At 47.7% G+C, this 21,426-nt stretch overlaps 1 protein-coding gene and 1 long non-coding RNA gene across 4 annotated transcripts in view; one reads left to right on the forward strand and one right to left on the reverse strand.

Moving 5' to 3' along the window:
* Positions 1-4,052: 4,052 nt before the first annotated feature.
* Positions 4,053-8,419, reverse strand: LOC142584476 (uncharacterized). Its single transcript, XR_012828803.1, has 2 exons — positions 8,254-8,419; positions 4,053-4,180 (listed from the first exon to the last, which is right to left on the reverse strand). It is a non-coding gene; the product is annotated as an uncharacterized LOC142584476 (long non-coding RNA).
* Positions 8,420-12,091: 3,672 nt separating this feature from the next.
* The window catches only part of Kat60 (katanin p60), a 157,953-nt gene continuing 148,618 nt past the window's right edge, over positions 12,092-21,426 (forward strand). For all 3 annotated transcript variants that reach the window (XM_075697279.1, XM_075697278.1, XM_075697280.1), the window contains exons 1-2: positions 12,092-12,310; positions 12,688-12,864. In XM_075697279.1, the coding sequence (XP_075553394.1) occupies positions 12,694-12,864 (171 nt within the window). In that variant the 5' untranslated portion in view covers positions 12,092-12,310; positions 12,688-12,693. The remainder of the gene's footprint in view (positions 12,311-12,687; positions 12,865-21,426) is intronic.

Consider the following 21,426-nt stretch of genomic DNA (forward strand, 5'->3'; position numbering starts at 1 on the left):
CGCAAAACGCGAACGCGCGGCCAGAAACAGAGCCAAGACAGAGCCGACAGCAGAGCGAAAGCGGGAGTATGGTGGCTAGCGGAAGGAGAAACGAATTACGTCCCATATTACGTCCCACGGCACACGGAGAGTGCGTTTTCGTTAAACTATAGGCTGCGGCGAGATCGCAGCGTGGTCGTTGTGGTCTATGAGAAGCGACGAGCCTTTTCGCACTCGCAACAGGGCATAAAAATGTGCGAATCGACGCAAAACTCGGCCTAGAAACGTGCTTCGCCACAGCCAGGGCTCAATACGACCCAAGCTGGCACGACCCAGATGTCGTTTCCCGCACCGCCACCAGGCGCCGCTACTATACCTCAAACTCCAGCGCAAGACGCCCATAAGCTGGTACTTCATTCTATGACGCTAACTTCGACGCTCGTCGCGATGGACCCTGACACCGACAGATTGGCTCGCGATGGTGGGCTCAACTTCAGCGATTTGAGCACCGACGAGCGCGACCTGCTGCTGAGGGCTCGCACTGCCGGCGTCGTTGCGTACTACGACGGCGGCCTCGACACCGGCTCTCCGGAGCGGGAAAGCAACGAGGGCTTCCCACGACATCACATGGACGTGGCATTCTCGCTGCTTGTTCCAAATGAAAGTTTCGCGAGCCAGCAGAACCCTCACAGCACGACGCGATAACGAAACTACTGAAACTCCAAAGCGTGCGCGGCGCAGAGTCGAGCGCGCAGAGTCGAGCGAAAACGAAACCTTTCGAACACCCATATTACTGAAGGGTAACGTCAAAATGTTATTTTTTCTTAGAATCGAATAGACGTAGACAAGTAGCATTTTTTCCGTCTTACAATCGAATGAAATGATATTTTTAATACGAGTAGTTGAGTATTAGTAACACAAATTATGAGGAGTCCTTTCGTCATCGGGCTAGTACCGGAATGTCGCTGGGGGGTCTCAAATCGTGTCATGCATTTACCTCAATTTCTCGGTTACTAAAGCTCTGTTCGCGATTATATTGACGCCTTAGACGTTCTAGAACATTGCTCTACCACTTTAACTTGAGTTTCTGGTAACCTTTAGTGTCCCTTTAAGGTGGCACCGTGCCGTCGTGGGAATGACGGTATATATGTCTGCGAGGCTCGTGTTGGCTGGTGTTGTAAGAGGCTTCGTCTAAAACGTGGATATGGCTGCACAAATAACGCGTTCTCAAAGTAAAATCTTCATAAAATGTTTCCATTCACGCATATTACATCTTTACTTACCTACAATGCATGACCAAGCGAAGAAAAGCAAGAATAGACGACCAATTGTTTCAAAGCGAGCGCGAACCTTGTCGTCTGTCCTCCAACTTTAGCGGCCCGCTGACACTTTTTACGTAACATATTGTCGTACAAGCAATAACAAGGTCTCATAGTTAAACAAAACATGTTTTCGCGTAATAAAAAGCTAAAACAGCTTTTTACGTGCTGTTTTTGTAGAAAATGAATAAGTGTGACAGACGGAACGGTACTTGCCAAGCGCGTCTTCAAGGTTTGCTTATTAAAGTTTATCACCACCACCATCAAGGTTTGCTGTCTCTCCGAGAACCATGCCAATCCGTAGTCACAACATACCGGCATTCCCATGCATAGAGTTTCTCACTACATTACCTAGAGGGAAATCTGGCGCTGCTGCGCTGTGGTATGCAGTATAGTAACTCTATGGCGGTATTATAGTGAACTAGAAGGGGGTAGTGGGGTCAGGGAGAGCCCGCGGGTGTGGCATCTCACGTCGACGCCGCCAGATGGCGCCACTAGAGCATGGGCTGTACGGAACGCGAAACTGAGTATTTTCAACGTAGAGAAAGCCGTGTGCGCTTCGTGTCATGCCGAAAAAGAAAGCGCGCTGCTCCGTAGCATGTTTTCTGAAAACTTAATCTGAAATTAAGACAAGGCGCAGAGAAAGGTGGAAATACGGACGTTCTTCAAGCTTGCGTGAAAATAAAGCCGACCCAACGAGTGCAGACTAACGGCCGCACAACGATGCGACTGATTTCTAAACTAAAAGCTCGCGAACACCGTAGAAGAGGCAAATATGTGAATGGGTAATTTGCTTAATTCATTTGCCATTAACACTTTTTATACAGGTCAGGACCCAATTGCATTCGCAAGTTCAAGTGAGCCAAACAATTGCGGCGCGTGTACTAACACATTCGGAACAGAGGCCAGATATGATGAGGTTTTATTCCTTTAACTGCGATTTTGTTTACGAAAGCATATATCCACTGAAAGTTAGGGAGTTAATCCTATGGTGATGCCACTATTATGCGGTCGTAGTGGTTACCAGGGATAGCGAAATTTCGTGACACAGCAAAATAAAGAGAACTCGTGGTAGCCACAAACAACTCTTTATTGGTACAAAAGATGGGCAGCTACTCTTTTCTCAAAGTGCATGGCTGCTACGAGAGAGGCACTATGAGGAACGGCTTATCTTCGCGTGCAATTTCTTTTTACGCCGTTCCTGTCGCGATTGGTTGATCCATTTTACATAGAAGTGCAGCCTGGTCAGCACATAGAACTTGGTCAACTCTGTTGTGAGCGTATCTTAGTGCTGGCTGCAGCCTAAGGCATAGCCGAAGTTCTCCTTCACTAGCAACATTACATCCACTATGCTGTCACTACAGAGTTTCTCTCGGCTGAAGAACACAGTGAAGATGTCCTCCAACTTCTTCCCTGAAAAGCTCCAGCGAAGGATATAACAACCCTCCCTTGTCGCATGTCACAGTGAACTCAGAGTTTCTGCTTTCCGTATTGGGGGTTTCCATAAGAAAGGCCTTGCAAGACATGCAGTCATAACGCTTCAGAAACTTTCGAGCAACATATCCTGCCATGTAATGTATTAGAAGGTCGTCGCTCTTCTGCTCCACCAACTCTCTGTGCTCAGCAGGAATACTACGAAGCATGCGCTCGGCTGAAGCTAGGTTTCCTTCCTCAATGAGATGGTCGATTGCGGCAGCCCTGGCTTATTGAGCTGGAGCATCTTGCGCACTCAGGAGAGAACTAATTTCTCCACTAGCTCCATTAAGGTCAGCGTTGCCTGAGCGTACTACTTTCGCAAGGTTATAAAAGGATAGGCAATTAACGACAATTATATAGAAACTGCGTTGGTGTTGGGTGGACATTAGACCCACATGATTGCCTGACTATACCGAAAAAGTTTTCCAGCGAATCCTGGCTTAACCTGTATGTCATAACATACCTAAATTCCTGGCTGACAAGATAATCCAGCAGTGATAGTGTGCTATAGATATCGTCACCCTTAGGCCATCTGCAGTTGAATCGCTTAAAAATCCACCTACTCTTTTAGCGTGTTTCGCACACAAACCGCACATGTTTCGTCGAGTTTTTTTGTCTTGGCGGTGCAAGTTGCGTTCCCAAATTCGCCGTGTTTATTCATCTTTCGGCGCGGTGAACGACGGCTGCTTTCCTTTTTTACACTTACATCCTGTTTCACAGCCGGGAGCGAAGCAGGGTCGCTGCCGTTGACGTTTCGACCTTCCTACTGCTCACGTGTTCGGCCGACTGCGCGCGAAACAGACTCGAACCCCCCGGTAGGTTAAGACACCAAAAAACAGTCAACGTCGCGAATCAAGCCCGCATGAACAAGCGCGCGAAGCACTTTATTTTATGGCGAAGCAGCGGAGGGAGCCAGCCCACGCGACTACAGCGCCGCCACCGAAATCCGCGTCCCGTCCACACTCGCCGCATAGAGAAAGAAATTTCAACAAGAGCGGACACTCCCATAGAGCCCAGCGGCCGAATTGACTTAGCACACCAAGCGGATGTTGTTGACTCCTTCCGGTTTCGGTTTTGGGCGCGCGCGTTTTGAACACCACTTGGTACACGCCGCGCCGGCTCCGCTGCTCGGCGCGGCATTCATTTTTTCTTTCTTTTCGCTTCTGCTGAGCCTCGCGTGGAATCGTTTCATTATTAAGTAGAAATGATTGCGATTGACCTTTACAAGACTGCACCGAATCTGTCAGGTGCAATTTCATAAAGAAAACGAAGGACGCCTTCTGAAATCATGAAATGTTTATTTTGCTCTATATAAATGCTCGTTCCGGGCTTCTGCATTCATCCAAAGTTGTGGCACCAGGTAAGCAGCAGTCGTTGCCGTACGATGCTCCACCGGATGCCATCAGCTGAAAGAAAGTAAATTACAAGCATGTATCATTTTGGTATATTGACCTAACAGGAGTATTTCGTGTAGAGGCGAAACGTGCGTAAGTGGTGAATGAGCGGCATTACAGATAAATTCACTTTTACGTATATTTCGCAGCAAAGACTCCTCCCAAACAATGCTACAAAATTTTCAAGCAGCCCTCCTTTCCCGGGCATTATTTCCTGCACTTCAAGTGCACAAATACACGGGTGACTGCGCGTTTCCAAAGCAACTTGGCCTCAGTCGACACGATGGTACGCCAAGTACACAAAGGTGGCTACAACACAGGCTCAGCCAGACCATGTTACACGCTCTCAGAATGCCTTCTAATCGCACTGAAGCCAGACTCGTGGGTGCAAAGCCTGTTTTCAGTCGCTCAGAATACATAAATATCATGTTCTTGAGCTCCTCCTTGTTATCTTTTACGCGTCCTGCCGGCGCATGCAACACTCCCGTGTTATCACTCTCGGCAATCGCTCGTCGCGTTTTCGAGAAGCGTGAGTACCGAAATAAGGTATATGTTGTTGCAGGGCTATAAAATGCGTCACAAACTTGTCCCACTAAAATTCAGTACAAGCAAAACCAACTCACTATGGCCGGCTTGCTTTTTTGCTAACACCTTCACAACCCCAGGCGCGGCGAGCAAGCCTCAAGATATCCTAAAGAGTTACCAAATAAATTACAACACTTTTTCGGGTCAGAGAATGCGTAACGAACTTCTACCAGTAAGATTCAGTACACGCGAAACTGCGGCACATAGCCGAGCTGCTTTTCGCTAACTGCGTCAATAAGCCGGGCGCGGCAACCGTGCTTCTAAATTACCCCAAATATAACGACGTTAGTTACAATAATGTTGGGGGCCAGAGAATGCGCGAAAACTTGTCTGTCTTAGGCGCTACGACGTAGTACACGCATGTACAATCGCCCAATTTTTTAACCTGAACGCGCGAGCATCGACCGGCCAGTCGATAAGCGCCGTATGGACAAGAACGGCACCGAGAGCGGCGCTGCTGCGCCGGCGTTGAGAGCGCCGCATGCGAAGCAAAATTCTATTAGCGGGTGGTACCCCTCTCCCACCTCTCGTTCGCACCGCCTTGATTGCCTCCTGCACTGCGCGTGTTTGGGCACGTTTCGTGCGGCGCGCGGTGTGTGCGTACGTGTGCGCGCGTGGACATTTCATTCGAAGGGTGTAGTACAGTCTGTTTCACATTTAGGGGAAAACTCGGAGCGCATTGCATCGCGATGCGGCGAGCGCTTGAGTCAGGCGGCGGCAACAGCTCGCGCAGGTGCTCGAGGGGCGGGATCTTGAACGGCGTCGTCTGCTACGGCGACGCGCGCTGGCCGCATTTGTCGGGAAGCGTTCTACTGTCAGTTGCAGGGCGCCGATCTCATCGTTACTGCGTGAAATGAGCCAGTATGTTTTACTAAGCGTTGTGCGACGCCCACTGATACGCCTCGAAGGTAAGTTCATCGCTGCAGGGCAGTCATAGATGACGTACTGATTCCATACATTCTTGACGGCCCGTTTCTGGAAGACGACTATATATTCTAACGCGATAGGTTGCCGATCCGCACAGCTCGTGTTGTGCAAGATCTGCTGGAAGAGCGCGCAGTCACTCTTGGAGTGGCCGCCTCGATCCCCGGGCGCCAACATCATTTAAAATGTCTGGGGCTCGTTGAAAGTATCGCTGCCGCACCATCCCCTCTATCAGTCGCCCGCGGATAGGGTTCGATCCACCATCGCCAGCGACTGAGACGTGCTGCGAATGAACACATCCCTGATCAAGTCATTTTACACTTCACTGCCTTCCAGGATGAGCGCTGTCATCGTTGCCGCTGGGGACATGACGAGATACTAACTGAAGTTCCGAGCGTGACGTGTCCAATTCCCCGCCGGCGAGCAGGGTCTGTCTGGTGCCGCGAATGATTGTCGAGAAAAACCACTTCCAGCTCATTGTCTTAACCTAAACCTTTCCTTTAATCGTATCCGTTTGTTTTATCGTGTTCGACCCCCACAGTTGTCATTGTTGAGTGCTTTGTTTTCCTTTCGAGTCAAACAAAGACTGAGCACGTTGCGCGCACATCTTAGTGCGTCTTGTCGCTGCTTATTACGGTAGCACACACAGTGAAGAAATACGTGCACGCGCTCAGTACCCCGGCCATTCGAAAGAACAAATGAAGCATGCTGTCAAAAGAAGTTTGTGGAACTCCTTTATCGTCGATGAAGGTTCAGAGTTTGGCGATGCACAACGTTTAGTAAAGAATATCAGCTCAGTTCCCGCAGTACCGATGAAATCGGTGCACTGCCCCTGGCAGTAGCACGCTTCCCGACAATGCGGCCAACGCGCGCCGCCGTAGCAGACGACGCAGATCACGACTCCGCCTCTCGAGCGTCTGCGGCTGCTCGAGCTGCTGCCGCCGCACGACTCAATTCCTTGCCGCATCGCGATGCAATACGTTCCGAGTTTTCCCTTAAGTGTGAAACAGACTGTACACGCTTCTATTTGCCTTTAAGAAGATGGGTACGCTTGACGTATATTTTTATGGCTGCAATGCGGCGAAAGGGCAGCGTCTGCTTAACCATGTAAGTGACACTGAGCAGGTAATTGGAAACGACATCGTATGTGCCGCCGGAAAAATCGTCAGTATGTGCCGCCGGAAAAAGTCATTTTTGCAGTTTCTCACAATATGTTTGCTACAAATCTGTGTTGCCTCTGATGGCGACAACGGATTTCCATCGACACTGTGCGGAAATAAAATATTTCGCTGCATAGCACAAGTACGACATGCGCACACAACTTTAACTAGTACGTCCCCTACAATATGGAATATAGACAGCAATGTAGACAGCTTGGCCATTTTTTAACAGTGCTCAAGAGACGGAAGTTGAAAGTATTAGTAATCATTCCTGCTTCATCAATGCCGACGCGACCAAGACGCGGGCGCGTATCGTCCAGTAACTCGATCGATCGGTGCAGTGGTGAAGCGGGAACGAACTCCGGTCATGTTCAATGCATCGTGCACATATTCAATTTCTCGGGACGCGTGAGCTTCGGCCACTGCTAGCGCATACAACAGAAGTGGTTTTCATTCTTGGGCAGCGCACACACAAACGAAACACGAGAAAGAAGACAGGACAAGCTCTCGTCGAACAACTTAGTTTTTATATGAATAAAAGGATTATGTACCGAGTAATTATTAAATTCATGTGGGTTACATATAAAAACCGTCATACACTCAGGAGTGATCAATGAACGAGGTCGCTTCGTTTGCCAGTTGTTTACTTCGCTCGGCGCACCGCAGTAATCCATGTCTGTCGTCTGCATTTTTCGTACCATTTTCTTGTGAATCGGCAGAATTTCACTGGTGGAATGAACCCTTTCGTATTTACATTGCTGTCGTGACAGTTAACAACACAATAATAATTTCCGGTCATCCGAAGAGGCGCCGTCGCAAACACGAGACGTTTCGCGCGCAGCGCGAACTGAACGCGCGCGCGACCGTGAAGGGAAGCAGCGGCGGAAGCCTACACCCGTTGGAGATGAAATCGTTCCGCCAGGGGAGAAACGAGCGCTGGCGTCTAGGATGAAACTTGGCGTGCGGTCGTCTATAACGGAGTACAGCGGCGAAGTGTGCGAGAATACGCGCGTGCGCGCAATGCACAGTCCAATGCAGCTTCCCTCTGCCAGGCTGTTCCGGCAACCGGACCCCACCCCACCTGCTTTTTTGTCCTTTATCGACTGGCCGGTCGATGCTCGCGCGTTCAGGTTAAAAAATTGGGCGATTGTACACGCGCAAATGCGTCACACGGCCGAGCCGGTTTTCGCTTACTGCGTCAATAAGCCGGGTGCGGCAAGCGTGCTCCAAAACTACCGAAATAAGTTACAGTAATGTTGGCGCTCATAGAAAGCGCCGCAAACATCTCCCAGGACGAGGCATTAACTCAAATTGACTGCGCCAGGACGGCGGAGCTGTTTTTCGCTGACTGCGCCACTCTAACTAAGCCTAAATGTGCTTAAAATGCGCCGCACACTGTCAAACACAATTTCTCACCTTGCCGTAGTCCAGTAGTGCAGTGGTGCCGTGTCGAAATGCAGACGATACGCAAGAAAAGCATAGAGAAGGCCGGGAGCCCGAAAACATGGGCTATATCCAAAACAGACGGGTCGGCGAGCACGCGAGCTTCGTACGTACGACCGGCCTCGCTCACTCCTGCGGCTTGTCTGGCGTATGACGTATGCACGCGCGTCTGGCGTGCCGCTACCTTGTTGCTAGGCAACGAAACAAAAAGTTGCAAAGTATAAGTTCATTTACACGCAAAACTTTTTCACTTTTAGTGGGAAGGAATAAAAAAAATAAAACGTTGTCTGGAAGTTTATTTCACATTCTTTTTTTCTCTGATGCTCGCGTCAACTGACGGTTGTTGTTGAAACTAGGCGTGACGTGTTTCCTGTTGCCAGTTTTTGAAGAGTGTCCCCTCTTGTTGAATTTCTTTCTCTATGCTCGCCGCCTCGCTGCAATGCATAGGGCGCTCCGGCTCCTGAGCCCACTACCCCCTTCTAGAACACCATAGTGGTATGCATGGGAATGCCGGTATAGAGGCTAGAAGGTATAATGCCGGTATTAGGGTGGCTAGCCGGTATGTTGTGACTTCGGATTGGCATCGTTCTCGGAGAGACAGGACACCTTGAACATAGATTTTCCTACAAAATTACTAGAGGGAACTCTGGCGCTAGTGTCTACGTGAGCTACAATGGGAGGGGTTGTCCCAGCATGGGAATTATGGGAAGTACATGGATTTGCCTAAACTTCGTCCTTTTTGGCTTCAAACGGCTTTGTGACTTAGTAAACTCGTCATTTTCAACAGTTTATTGCGTAATAAATAATTAAATAAACATCATTAAAATTGCCCGACTGCAGGATTCGAACACAGGGACTCTAGTACAGAAGTCTGATATTGAAACCATTAAGCCACGGATGCATGTATCGACAAGCGAATGAAACGCACTTATGAATTTATCGCGGGCATGCCAGTGCTTTGAGACGCTTGGTGCGTTTCGATTTGGGCCCATAAGCAAGCTCAATCATTGCAAGTAATAGCAATTGTACGCGTTCCCCGGCGTCTTCTACACTTCGAAGAATATAGATTGCGCTGAAATATACGACAATAAGATTTATATAGCGTAATATACAAAGCCACAAGAACGTCTGAATCCACAAACACGAAGATCAGACAAATCCATGTACTTCCCATCATTCCCATGGTAGGACAACGACTGCAGCGCCAGAGTTCCCTCTAGTAATTTTGTAGGAAACTCTATGACCTTGAAGACGCGCTTGGCAAGCACTGTTCTGTCTGTCAGAATAATTTATTTTGTACTAGAACAGCACGTAAAAAGCTGATTTGGTTTTATTATTACAAAAAAACATGTTTTGTTTAACTATAAGAACTTGTTATTGCGTGTACAATTATATGTTACGTAAACCGTATCAGCGGGCCGCTAAAATTGGAGGACAGACGACAAGGTTCGCGCTCGCTTTGAAACAGTTTGTCGTCTGTTCTTGCTTTTCTTCGCTTAGTCATGCATTGTAGGTGAGTAAAGATGTAATATGCGTGAATGAAAACATTTGATGAAGATTTTACTTTGAGAACGCGTTATTTGTGTAGCCATATCCACGTTTTAGACGAAGCCTCTTACAACACCAGCCAACACAAGCCTCGCAGACACATATACCGTCATTCCCATGACGGCACGGTGCCCCCTTAAGAAACTCCCATAGACGGTGGCGCCAGATTTCCCTCTAGGTGTTATAGTGAGAAACTCTATGTTCCCATGCATACCACAGCGCAGCAGCGCCAGATTTCCCTCTAGGTAATGTAGTGAGAAACTCTATGCCTGTGACCACCACGACCTACTGCACTCCAGACCTGCACATATGTCCCTCGTCCAGCAAGCCTGGTCTAGTTCGCCCCTTTCGCCGCTAGGAAAAGAACGCCCGAGCAGAGTGGCGCTAGTTATAACCTGTTTGCTGTCGTCTGCTTCTGCGATCTGTTCAGCGCTTGTCTTACCATTTCGGCAGGCACAAAGCTCTTGTATTGGCGGTAAATAAATAAATTCACAAATATACAAAAGAAAACATATTTGCGAATGCTTTGCGTTTGAATAGTGAAACTACAAGAGGAGGAGCGGTGCAAGAAGGGTAAACAACGAGCATAGGTGGCAGCTGCAATGCTAGATCGACGGCATAAATTTCCCTTTCCTAGCCTCCGTAAGAGACTGGAAAAATTGTCTTAAAAAGATTCATAGGATAATCTAGTTTCTTTTTAGTTGTTTACAGATAGCCTAGTGTCGTAGATGACATTAGGATTTACTGCTGTGTGCCGTAGTGAAAGCAGATGACCTGGTAAAAGTATATAGTAAAGGTATTCACGAGCATAAGTCCTCCGCCCGATATGTGCAATAGGTTGATCGATTCTGTTTCAAAGAAAGGTGAGCATACCTTGTTTTTATTGTCGTTGGATGTCTAGCTCAGTAGAAAGCTTACAAAAAATTAAGCGATCCCAGTGCTATAAAACGTGCTGCACTGCAAGCCTTAAATCGTCTCACGGGAGTCTTTTCAAACTGTAAAGCTAGCTTTTCTGCGTGGTACGGCGGCAGCATAACGGTGGTGCTTAAGATACGTACGCAGTGAAGCTGTGTGCGTAATTCACTTTTTGAACATTCACGGACAACTTTAATTAAGAGTTAAAATGAGTGGTAATCGTTCTGTCGTCGAACATTACGGTCGCTTCAAATTTCTAAAGAGCGCAGAAGCGAATTTTACAACGTGTACAATGAAACTGTTGTGTACGTTGCGAAGTCTATACACAATGTGATTTATAATAATCTGCTTGAAAAAGGCAATAGGAGCGGCTATTTAACGCTATTTTGGAGAGCAGCGGACTACACGCTCCGACATTTTTTAGGTTCGGGCAGTCAACTTTTGGAGCCAAGTGACCGATCAAAGCCTTGTGACATCACTGTCACTGTGTTAGCAAAAATCATCAACTAGACAAGCAGTTCGTCACAACACAACAGCTGCCGTACTAATTACAACGCCGCACAGCCGCCCACCGCGTAGCAGATAAACAGGTTATAAAAGTGCCACCTACGGCCGTCGGTTGAACGAAAGTGGGCGCAAGCTGCTCCCATAGAAGCCGGATATCTATGCAGGTCTGGAGTTCCAGTAGGTAGTTGAGGTCGTGCCTGTGACCATAGAGTTTCTCACTACATTACCTAGAGGGAAATCTGGCGCTGCTGCGCTGTGGTATGCATGGGAATGCCGGTATATTGTGGATTCGGATTGGCATCGTTCTCGTAGACATAGGACACCTTGAAGACGCGCTTGGCAAGTACCGTTCCGTCTGTCACAATGATTCATTTTCTACTAGAACAGCACGCGAAAAGCTGTTTTAGCTTTATTATTACGCGAAAACATGTTTTGTTTAACTATGAGAACTTGTTATTGTGTGTACGACTACATGTTACGTAATAACTATCAGCAGGCCGCTGAAGTTGGAGAACAGACGACAAGGTTCGCGCTCGCTTTGAAACAGTTGGTCGTCTGTTCTTGCTTTTCTTCGCTTGGTCATGCATCGTGGGTGAGTAAAGATGTAATATGCGTGAATGGAAACATTTTATGAAGATTCTACTTTGAGAACGCGTTATTTGCGTAGCCATATCCACGTTTTAGACGAAGCCTCCTGCAACACCAGCCAACACGAGCCTCGCAGACACATATACCGTCATTCCCATGACGGCACTACAGTGGCTGTAACGGCACGGTGCCCCCTTAAGAAACTCCCATAGACGGTGGCGCCAGATTACCCTCTAGGTGTTATAGTGAGAAACTCTATGCCTGTGACTATACCTCCATGGTGGCCACGCTCGTTACGTAGGCTGCTATGTCGACTCTTTTTTCATGAGTGTCTGTGACAGAGAAAACCTATGCACGGTGCTCCTACGGCTGCGTAGATTGTGAACACGTCTTGGTCAGATCTGCCGAATTTTGAGGCTGAACAGTTTTACCAAGGACATATGTCGCGCTTTCGTCGGTGAATATTGCAGTGGTAAGTACGGCAAGTGGGCCAGTAGCACCCCGTGCTTACCTAGTGCTGGTAATTAAAGTCTCACTGCGAGCCGACCTAGTTGGAATTTATTCATCGTGGAGCTTTTGCGCTATACGCTACACAAACGGGGACGAAGAAAGATGCACAAGGACGAGCGCTTTCTAAGTTTCACGATGAATTAAAGTCTAGCGAATATGCGATTGACCCACTCAGCTGTGAGGTGACTTAGTGATTAACTGTTCGATAAGAAAATCTGTACAGGCGTTCAGCGACGCTGCATTTACGTGGGCGCTTTGCACTTTTGTCAGAACGAGCAGCCAAGTGCCACCAAACATCAGTTTTGCGCTTGAGATACCCCTTACTTTTCCGTTTTTCAGATCGACATGAACGTTAGCATCGCAGACATTTGCCAGAACACGCGCATGGGACGCGAGTGCGCTCTCTTGGGCAACTACGAGTCGGCCATCGTGTACTACCAAGGCGTCATACAGCAGATACACCGACTTGTGCAGACCACAACTGGAGATCCCATGCGCAAGGAGCGCTGGCAGCAGGTGCGTCAGCGGAGTTCTGTCTGGCTTGACTAATAATCGCATCTCTTATGTCATCTGTCGCTAGTAGGCTAGGAGTTTTTCAAGCGTGGCTATTTCACATTCTGTGACTGGAGCGAAAAATGTCTGTGCTCATTTCGCATGATTGCGATGTCACAAATGCGGCTGGTGGGGACACGTTTGTTTTCACAACTCATCCGTCTAGGGCGGGCCTTGTGCGTCGCCACCTTCAGCGACGTCACGTACGCGTCAGTTAAAATTTTTTTGCTGTTGATTGTTTGTGTAAGTTTTCCACTTTAGCAAAAAGGGGAGCCCCCGCCCATATGAACCAAGCACGACAGCCTATTGCCTCCGCGACTAAAATAGTCCCACTCAAAAACCGTGCTTCTAAAATGCGTAATTCTCTGTATAACTAAGGACTTGTATTTTGATGACTGGTTTGGCAGACCTCGTGATTGGAATGCTACAGCACATGCCGGATCGCGAGAGAAAAATAACCTCGTGCCTTCTACAACGCTGCGTGTCGTCTGCTTTTTAGCTTCATGACAAGGGACAAAAGTAGAAAGAGCAGCTTGGCATGGCTTTTGCGCTGGTTGACATGTACGAGGCACATTTACAACTCGTTTTCTGAGCTTAAAACGAATCGGTTGCTCTTTAACAAGCACTTAAAAAGAACAATGCATTTATTGAGACCATTACAAACTTGGGGCAAGAAGACGATCGAGGCTGGAAAGGTGCAAAAATGCTTCATTCATCGTTTTAAATAAATACTCATGGTTTTAAATAACATTTGCTTTCTGTTTTGGTTTTGTGCTTTCACAAACTTATCTTCAAGACTATGATAGGCCTTTTTTTTGTTTTGTTCCTTCTCACGTGTTTTGCAAGCCTGCAATCTCGTCAGTTCGTGCGTGGCATTCAGTGCGAGTTTTCCGCCATGGAGCCCAGCGAGGTGACATTAAGACGCGATCCTGTGTTGCCAAACGAATCTTGTGTCACCTCGATGTCCACACCACCAAGGAGCCTCAACAAGAAGAAGAGTGGCCACATCCTGAATAGCGATTCACATAACATGACTTTCCACTGCTACACGTATTGGCATAACAGGGAGCCTGAATGCAGCATAGAGGACATGAACAAGTTTGTTGCCGAGATGCTCTGTGTCAGGGAAATCACAGTGTTCAGGGAGAGGAGGGAGGTCAAAGCTTCACATTTTTCGGGTGGAAAACTGTCGACGCCCTCGCATAAGTGCCCACGAAATGCAGAGAAAAGATGATGAGCAAAACGAGAACAAGGTGAAAACAGGAGCCAAAGTTTCGACAAGTGGACTTACCTTTTTCAAGGCCTTGAAGAAAAAGAAACGTTGGCTCCTGCATTCACCTTGTTCTCGTTTTGCTCATCGTCTTGAATTTCCATCTCCCGACTTCCCCTTGTTTTCCCCAGAGAAAAGAAGATGCAACATAAGGTATGATGGCTTCACATTGTGCACGCTGAGGTCATGTATGCACGATTTCCTTTGCAGCAACGAGATACCGACAGTCGAGAAAGTACTATATTTTCCGGTCTATAAGTCGCACCCTCCTCAAAACGACAGTTTTTTCGAAAGAAAAAAGAAAACATATATAAGTTGCACCGGTGTATAAGACGCACCGGTGTCCAGACAGAACTAATTTTTCAAAAATGGTTTATTGATACACACAGATGGCATGTACTTACAGACGGCGTTTAGGCAAAGCCATCAAAACCTTCTTCCTTCGAGTCGCTAACAAATAATTCAGCAACTTCAAGTGGGAGTTCCGCCGGCACATCACTGTCATCCTCGACTCACTGGTGTCTTCTGCGCCAACATCGTCACCACTCCTGAACAGGATGAGTCTGGCCTTTGAGAACCCAGCTACAACTGTTTTTGTAGAAATCGAGTCCAAAGCATTGGGGACTCACTTGACCACCTCTCCAAACGTTACGTGTCTCATGCGTCCTGTATTCGTAAAACAGTGGTCACCCTCGGACTTCCACGACTCCCAGATGCGTCGCAACTTTGCTTTGAAACTGCGATACACAGAAATGTCCAGCGGCTGCAGCATCTTCGCCATGCCGCCTGGCATCACCACTGGGACCCAGTTCTTCGCACTAATCTTCTTTTTTATGGAATCTGTGATGTGTGCCCGCATACTATCCATCACAAGCATTCCCTTCTTAATGTGAAAAAATCCGTCAGGTCGATGCGAAAAACATTTGTCGAGCCATAGACTCATCATATCTTCATTCATCCATCCTTCGCCATTGGCCTGTACCACCACAGCGGGAGGAAAGGAGTCTTTTGGTAGCGTCTTCTGCTTGAAAATTAATATGGGAGCCAGCTTCATACCGTCTGCGCAGCAGGCGAGAACAACAAGGAAGTTCGATGTTTCATGGCCAGTTGTCCTCACCGGTATAGCTTTTCCCCTTTCTCGGTGACGCTCCTCCCAAGGGGAATATCAAACGTAAGCGGGACTTCTTCCATGTTTACGATTTGGCTTGCGTAGATGTTCTTCGTCACAATTTCTTCTTTGACAAATGCACTGAAGTTCTCCAGTTCCTGAAAGTCGTCAGGGAGCTTCTGGCACATCGTCGTCCACACTCTCATCACCAACTTATTACGCCGCATAAAGCGAAAACACCACGACGGAGTGCCCATAAATCCAACAGTATTCATCTCTGTTCCAAGGGTCTTCGCCTTGAGACGGAGCTGCACTGTAGACAGCAACCTGCCTTCGGCTCGTTGCTCAAGTACCTATACGCGCTGATGATCCTCGAGCTCCGGCCAGCGTGCTTTCTTGCTGCAGTTGGCCTTCTTAGTTGATTTCATTGTTTGGAGCACGCTGGCGGTTTTGTGCCAGTCGCGTATAATTTTCTCGTTAACCTCATACTGTGTTCCTGCAGCCCAGTTTCCATGTTCTTGTGCAAATGCAACTGCACCAACTTGAATTGCGCGTCGTAACTTTTTCGCCTCGCAAGCGGCGTCATGGTTAGCGAGAAATATGACACGACAGATGCTACACATGTGAAGCACTCCGCAATGATTAGTGCAATGAAGGTGTCATGGCATTTCATTTTTACAAGCCAATTTGATGTTACTCTGAATTTCTTCTGAAATGTAGTTACTGTCCGTGGCAAAAGATGATGCGTGGTTGTGGCATGTCATCATCAAATTGTTTGGTTTAGCATTCTGAAGCGACATATGGGCTATGAGGAATGCCGTAGTGGTGGGCTTCAGATTCATTTAGACCATAGAGCTGTGTCTCTTAACGTGCGAAGACGTCGCGCAGCACAGAGGCACCTTTTCAAGCACGGACCACACACAGGCGCCAGGAACCGAATTAATTCCATACATAAGCTGCACCAGTGGATAAGATGCACCGTCGAAAATGTCATTAAAAAAACTGTGACTTATACACCGAAACATATAGTAACTAACGAGTTCTCGAAGCATATGGATCTCCCATCACTGAAGCGGTGTACTGTGCGTCGCCTGCTTGTCGAGATTGGATTCAAGCATGAGAAGAGGAGCCGCAACTCGCTGCTTATCAACTAGTATGACATTGCTGAATGGCAGAATTTCTACCTTTGTGACATGGAATGCTACCGGGCAGAAGGTCGAAATATCTTCTTTTCGAAGAGACATGGGTGACGACGGGACACACTCGGCCAATCGTGTGGACAGACACTATGGTGCAGAAGCACCGACGCCTGTACACTCGAGCAAATGGCCTGTCAACGGGTCTGAAACAACCTTCTGGGAAAGGCCGGTGCCTGATTGTGACGCACATTGGCAGTGAGGATGGCTTCATCGAGGGCTGCTTGGATGTATACCAAGGCCAAAAAACAGGCAACTACCCCAAAGAAATTGGCGGCAATCGCTTCGAGGGATGGTTCAGTAACGTTCTGCAGAAGTTACCACCTGGTAGCATCATTTTTTGGGGCAATGTACCTTACCATACCCGGCGAGAAGAGAAATTGCCAATGATGGCTTTGAAGAAGCAAAAAATATAGGAGTGGCTCAAAAGCAAGAACATCGCCTACAGTGAAAGGATAGTGAAAAAGCAGCTGCTTGAGTTGGTGGCATCCGCAAAGTCATGCTTTCTGAGTTAATTCTTAGACAATGCAGCTGAAAGGGCCGGTTGCATTGCACTCGGGCTCCTGCCGTAGCACTGCGACTTTAATCCCATTGAGCTCGTGTGGGCAAAAGTAAGGAATGGCATAGCTGTGTACAACAGAGACTTCAGACGTCTTGAGGGAAAAAAATCAAGCATGCAACAGCAGAAGACTGAAGGAAGAACATGCACCGCGTGATGGACTTGGAGGCAAAGTTCAGACATGACACGTCTGGCAAGGGACCACATCCAACTCATCGTCATCAAACTGGGTAAAAATGACACTGAAGAAAGTGACTCCGACTGCGAGCTGTCTGGCATTGAGCCACTGAACAAAGCAGAACAGCTTCTAATCAATAAAAGAACCGCCCTAGGGCTACCAAAATTTTGTCAGTGGGTTCACATCAGCCAAGCATCCTCCCGTGACCTCTCAAATAAATAAGCAGTTCATTTGGTGGCACTATCCTTTTAATGGAAGTTCACTTCTGGGAAAGCAACATCCTGCACAGATGATGCTCAATTTAAGTATTGGCATGGAAACACGCTTAAATGCTGGCAAACCTGAATGCAAACACAATTATTAAACCTGAATAACTATGTGGGGCCCAAAATGCTCATTTCGGCTTTTTTCCTGTCCAGCTTGACAGTCCAGCTTGACAGGCCCTATGGTGAAAATGTAGTAGTAGTCAACGTGAAATTGACAGCTACTGTTAGCAGCTTGCACACCAAAGCACATTCATGTGGTTTCATTGTTTATTTTGGTTATCTGGCACAGTTAAGTAAAGCGAATAAGAGAAGAGTTATAAAACATCCTGCTTAGTGAGCGCAATAATACTCATTCAGGCACCCACCGTCGAGCTTGACGGGCCCCTTGGTGAAATAGCAGTAGTCAGGGGCATACTTGAAAAGCACCGTTAGCATTCTGCACTTCCGCTTGCAATGAAATCGTAGCCATTGTTTAATTTGTTTATCTGACTGGACAAGTAACATGAATATAAGCATAATTATTAACCTTGAATAACTCTGCTAGCATTTTTTGTACCGAAAAATGCTGAGTAAAGTTGTATGTGTTTTTCTGAGGCACCTTGTTCATTGCACAAGCTGTAGGCAAAGCAACGGCCAGGTTCAGGCAATGAAATTGGTAAACTAATAAATGTTGAAAGTTGCAAAAGCTCTCAGTGCACTGCTTCAGTGAAAAAGGCCTTTGCTACAATGAATGCGTCGGACTGGAAATGAAACCCCACTGCACAATGTTATACGTGTTGCACAATGTTATTCTTGTTGAAAATTTGTACCACCAAATGTGATGGACAGCGAAACTGTCTGTTTACTAAGACTGGAAGCATAAAAAAATGCAACAACATAGCAAGGTGCTGTTCCACAATATGGCACCCTCTCATGTGCACTTCCGGTGAGCTGCTGCCGCATGCACTGATGCATAGACACAGGAACAGGGGGCAAGGGGCAAAGTTGATGTGCAACCCACGCGATGCTTTTAACAAAATGTACCTGTTTCTGCTGCCATAGCTGATAGAACTTCCTTTTGTGCAAGTTAGTCAATCACGTTGTGGAAACAACACAAGAAGCAAGAATAGAAAACACAGCAATAAAGCAGATTGAGAGGGCAAGGTAGACGAGAGAGGAAAGCTTTAGATCAAAGAGGCCAGCCCTGCTATTCGCAGGACTTGGTGCTTTGAAATAGACGTGTTATTGAAATTGTAAAAAAAAAAGACGTAGCCAAAAGAAAACTTACAACAAATAGCAACATAAAATAAAAAGACAGAAATAAGAATAAACACAATCACACACAGAAGCATGCACACAAACACGAGTGCAAAAACTAAAATCTCCAATATAAAGTAATGGAGGAAATAAAATATATACACTCACACAGAAAACGCACACACATTTACAAACACACACAGGTAGAGGTACTAGGAGTTCGTTCACAAGCTCTTGTGCCTACCTTGTTGTACTTTTTTTTTTCACACCGTTGCCTTAACACTGTCGGGGGAATTTTTAGTAGTAACATATCTCGAAAATCGAAAAGCACTGCAGAGCTGTGTTGTGAGAAAGCATATAGAGCGCTGGCAGCGCACCTTATATGTGTTTCTGTCACAGCAGGCATTCTACAGCTGGTGCGTGCAGTGAGGGAAGAGTACTAAGCCACACAGTGACTCAGGTGTATGCCAGGTTCCCTTGTAAAGGCACCACTTTAATGATTATAATTTTATACGACTTGGTACTGGGGCTGACGTTAAGGAAGTAGACACTGCGACCAAACATCTGACCGTCACTGATTGTTAGCCCTGGTGGACAGCAATCAATCGACAGTGCTACACGATGCTCTTAACGACGCCGCTAAATTCTTGGCTATCATATAACACTGCTGACTACGATGGTTCTCACTGAGCTGGCAGCAACAAATCTTTGCGCTGGAGGTTGCTTTCACAAATCTTTTCTTTAGAGACACTGGTAGGATTGTCTCACCCAGTACACTTTTCTAATGGGGCTCTTGCATTGCCCAGGGGGCGCTGCGAAAAAGGTGCTAAAAAGCGCCCTCTGTTCTAAAATGGGTCGTACCAAGCTCGGTCGTCTGCTTCGGAAAGCACGCTTACAATATGGACTCGCCACTTTCAGTTGTGTCACGGCCTGCATCGAATATCGGGCGCCAAAGATTTTTTCAGGGGTGGCACGCTGCGTAAAGGCAAGAAATTATGCAGTGCCGAATACCTGTACGCGGTTCAAGAATTAAGCGGCGAAGTTTTAGCGCGGTGTCAATCACAAGTGAAGCGAGTCGCGTACGAAGTGGAACTTCAGGTAAGGTTTGCACGCTGCTAGATTCAGGCACACAAACGCGAGGAAATGCTTGCTATAAATGAATCCACAGCAGTGATAAGCAGACATCATGTGTACGGAACTGCTCGAGCACATGACGGTACGCGCCGCGATGTACGAACTGCTCGAGCGCACGATCGTACGCGCCGCGACGGCAGCGGTCTTTCTACATGCCGCGAAATGGCGGACCTCCTGCAATCTTTGTTGACTGCATGTCGCTAAACAAGTGGTTATGCCTGCGTTGTAGTAGCGGCCATCTGTCCCTTTTAGTAACTGGTAATAACTGATGCAATGCACATGAGCTCGCACGTACGTGCGAATCGGGCTGCAGTGCGAGCTCGTGCGCTGCTCGCTTGACGTAGCTTTTAATGACAGCGCTCGAACATCGTTCTGCTGTAATCAATACTACCTTGCTGCGCTGCCTCAACATGCTGGCTTGAGGTCAAGTATGAGCACATTTAACTCTCTAACCTGTGCTGCTCGTAGTGGGGTAGTGAATTGTCACCGAATCAGCCCGGCCATTTGTGGTCATTTGCACACACCTGGTCACTTCACCACTTCGCATCGGTCGAATTGTTAATTGTCGCTGTGGCCGGGTCTTGAATCGTGAATTACCAGCCATGCCTGCTGCTATGTCGGTCTACTGTCGGGACTGTAGGTGCAAAAGACCGAAATTTAGAACGCAGATAATCAAGCAAGCTTCAAGACAGGCGAAGCAGTCAGCATGGCGCGAAGTTTCGCTTACTCAGCGCGATGAACTGCAGCTATATGCAGCGCGCCCGACGCTCCACTTCGTGAGGCCTTGAAGGAAAACGGTAGAATCTGATGTTGGGATTCAGGCCTTCTTGTTCGTGGCACCCCACGACGCAGAAGTAATGACGGTGACGCCTTTTTGAGGTTGGGCTAGGTCTCTCCGGATCGGCGTCACCGATTCCTTCTGCTCCCAGCATTACGTCCCACGGCACACGGAGAGTCCGTTTTCGTTAAACTATAGGCTGCGGCGAGCTCGCAGCGTGGCCGGCATGGTCTGTGAGAAGTGACGAGCCTTTTCGCACTCGCAACAGGGCAGAAAAAAATGCGAATCGACGCAAAACTCGGCCTAGAAACGTGCTTCGCCACAGCCAGGGCTCAATACGACCCAAGCTGGTACGACCCAGATGTCGTTTCCCGCGCCGTCACCAGGCGCCGCTAATATACCTCAAACTCCAGCGCAAGACGCCCATTTCTCCTGAGAATTTGCTCCATCATTTCACCCCGTCTGATGAAAAACACAGCGACACAGTAGAGGAACACACCCGCCACTAACAGTAGGCTACAGACTTGGGCACCCGCTGTGGTTGCTCAGTGGCTATGGTATTGGGCTGCTGAGCACGAGGTCACAGGATCGAATCCCAGCCAAGGTGGCCGCATTTCAATGGAGGCGAAATGCGAAAACACCCGTGTACTTAGGTTTCATCATCATCATCATCATCATCATCATCATCAGCCTAGTTACGCCCACTGCAGGGCAAAGGCCTCTCCCATACTTCTCCAACTACCCCGGTCATGTACTAATTGTGGCCATGTTGTCCCTGCAAACGTCTTAATGTCATCCGCC

This window comes from Dermacentor variabilis, chromosome 6, assembly GCF_050947875.1.
Source record: "Dermacentor variabilis isolate Ectoservices chromosome 6, ASM5094787v1, whole genome shotgun sequence".
In the NCBI taxonomy this organism is placed as follows: domain Eukaryota; kingdom Metazoa; phylum Arthropoda; class Arachnida; order Ixodida; family Ixodidae; genus Dermacentor; species Dermacentor variabilis.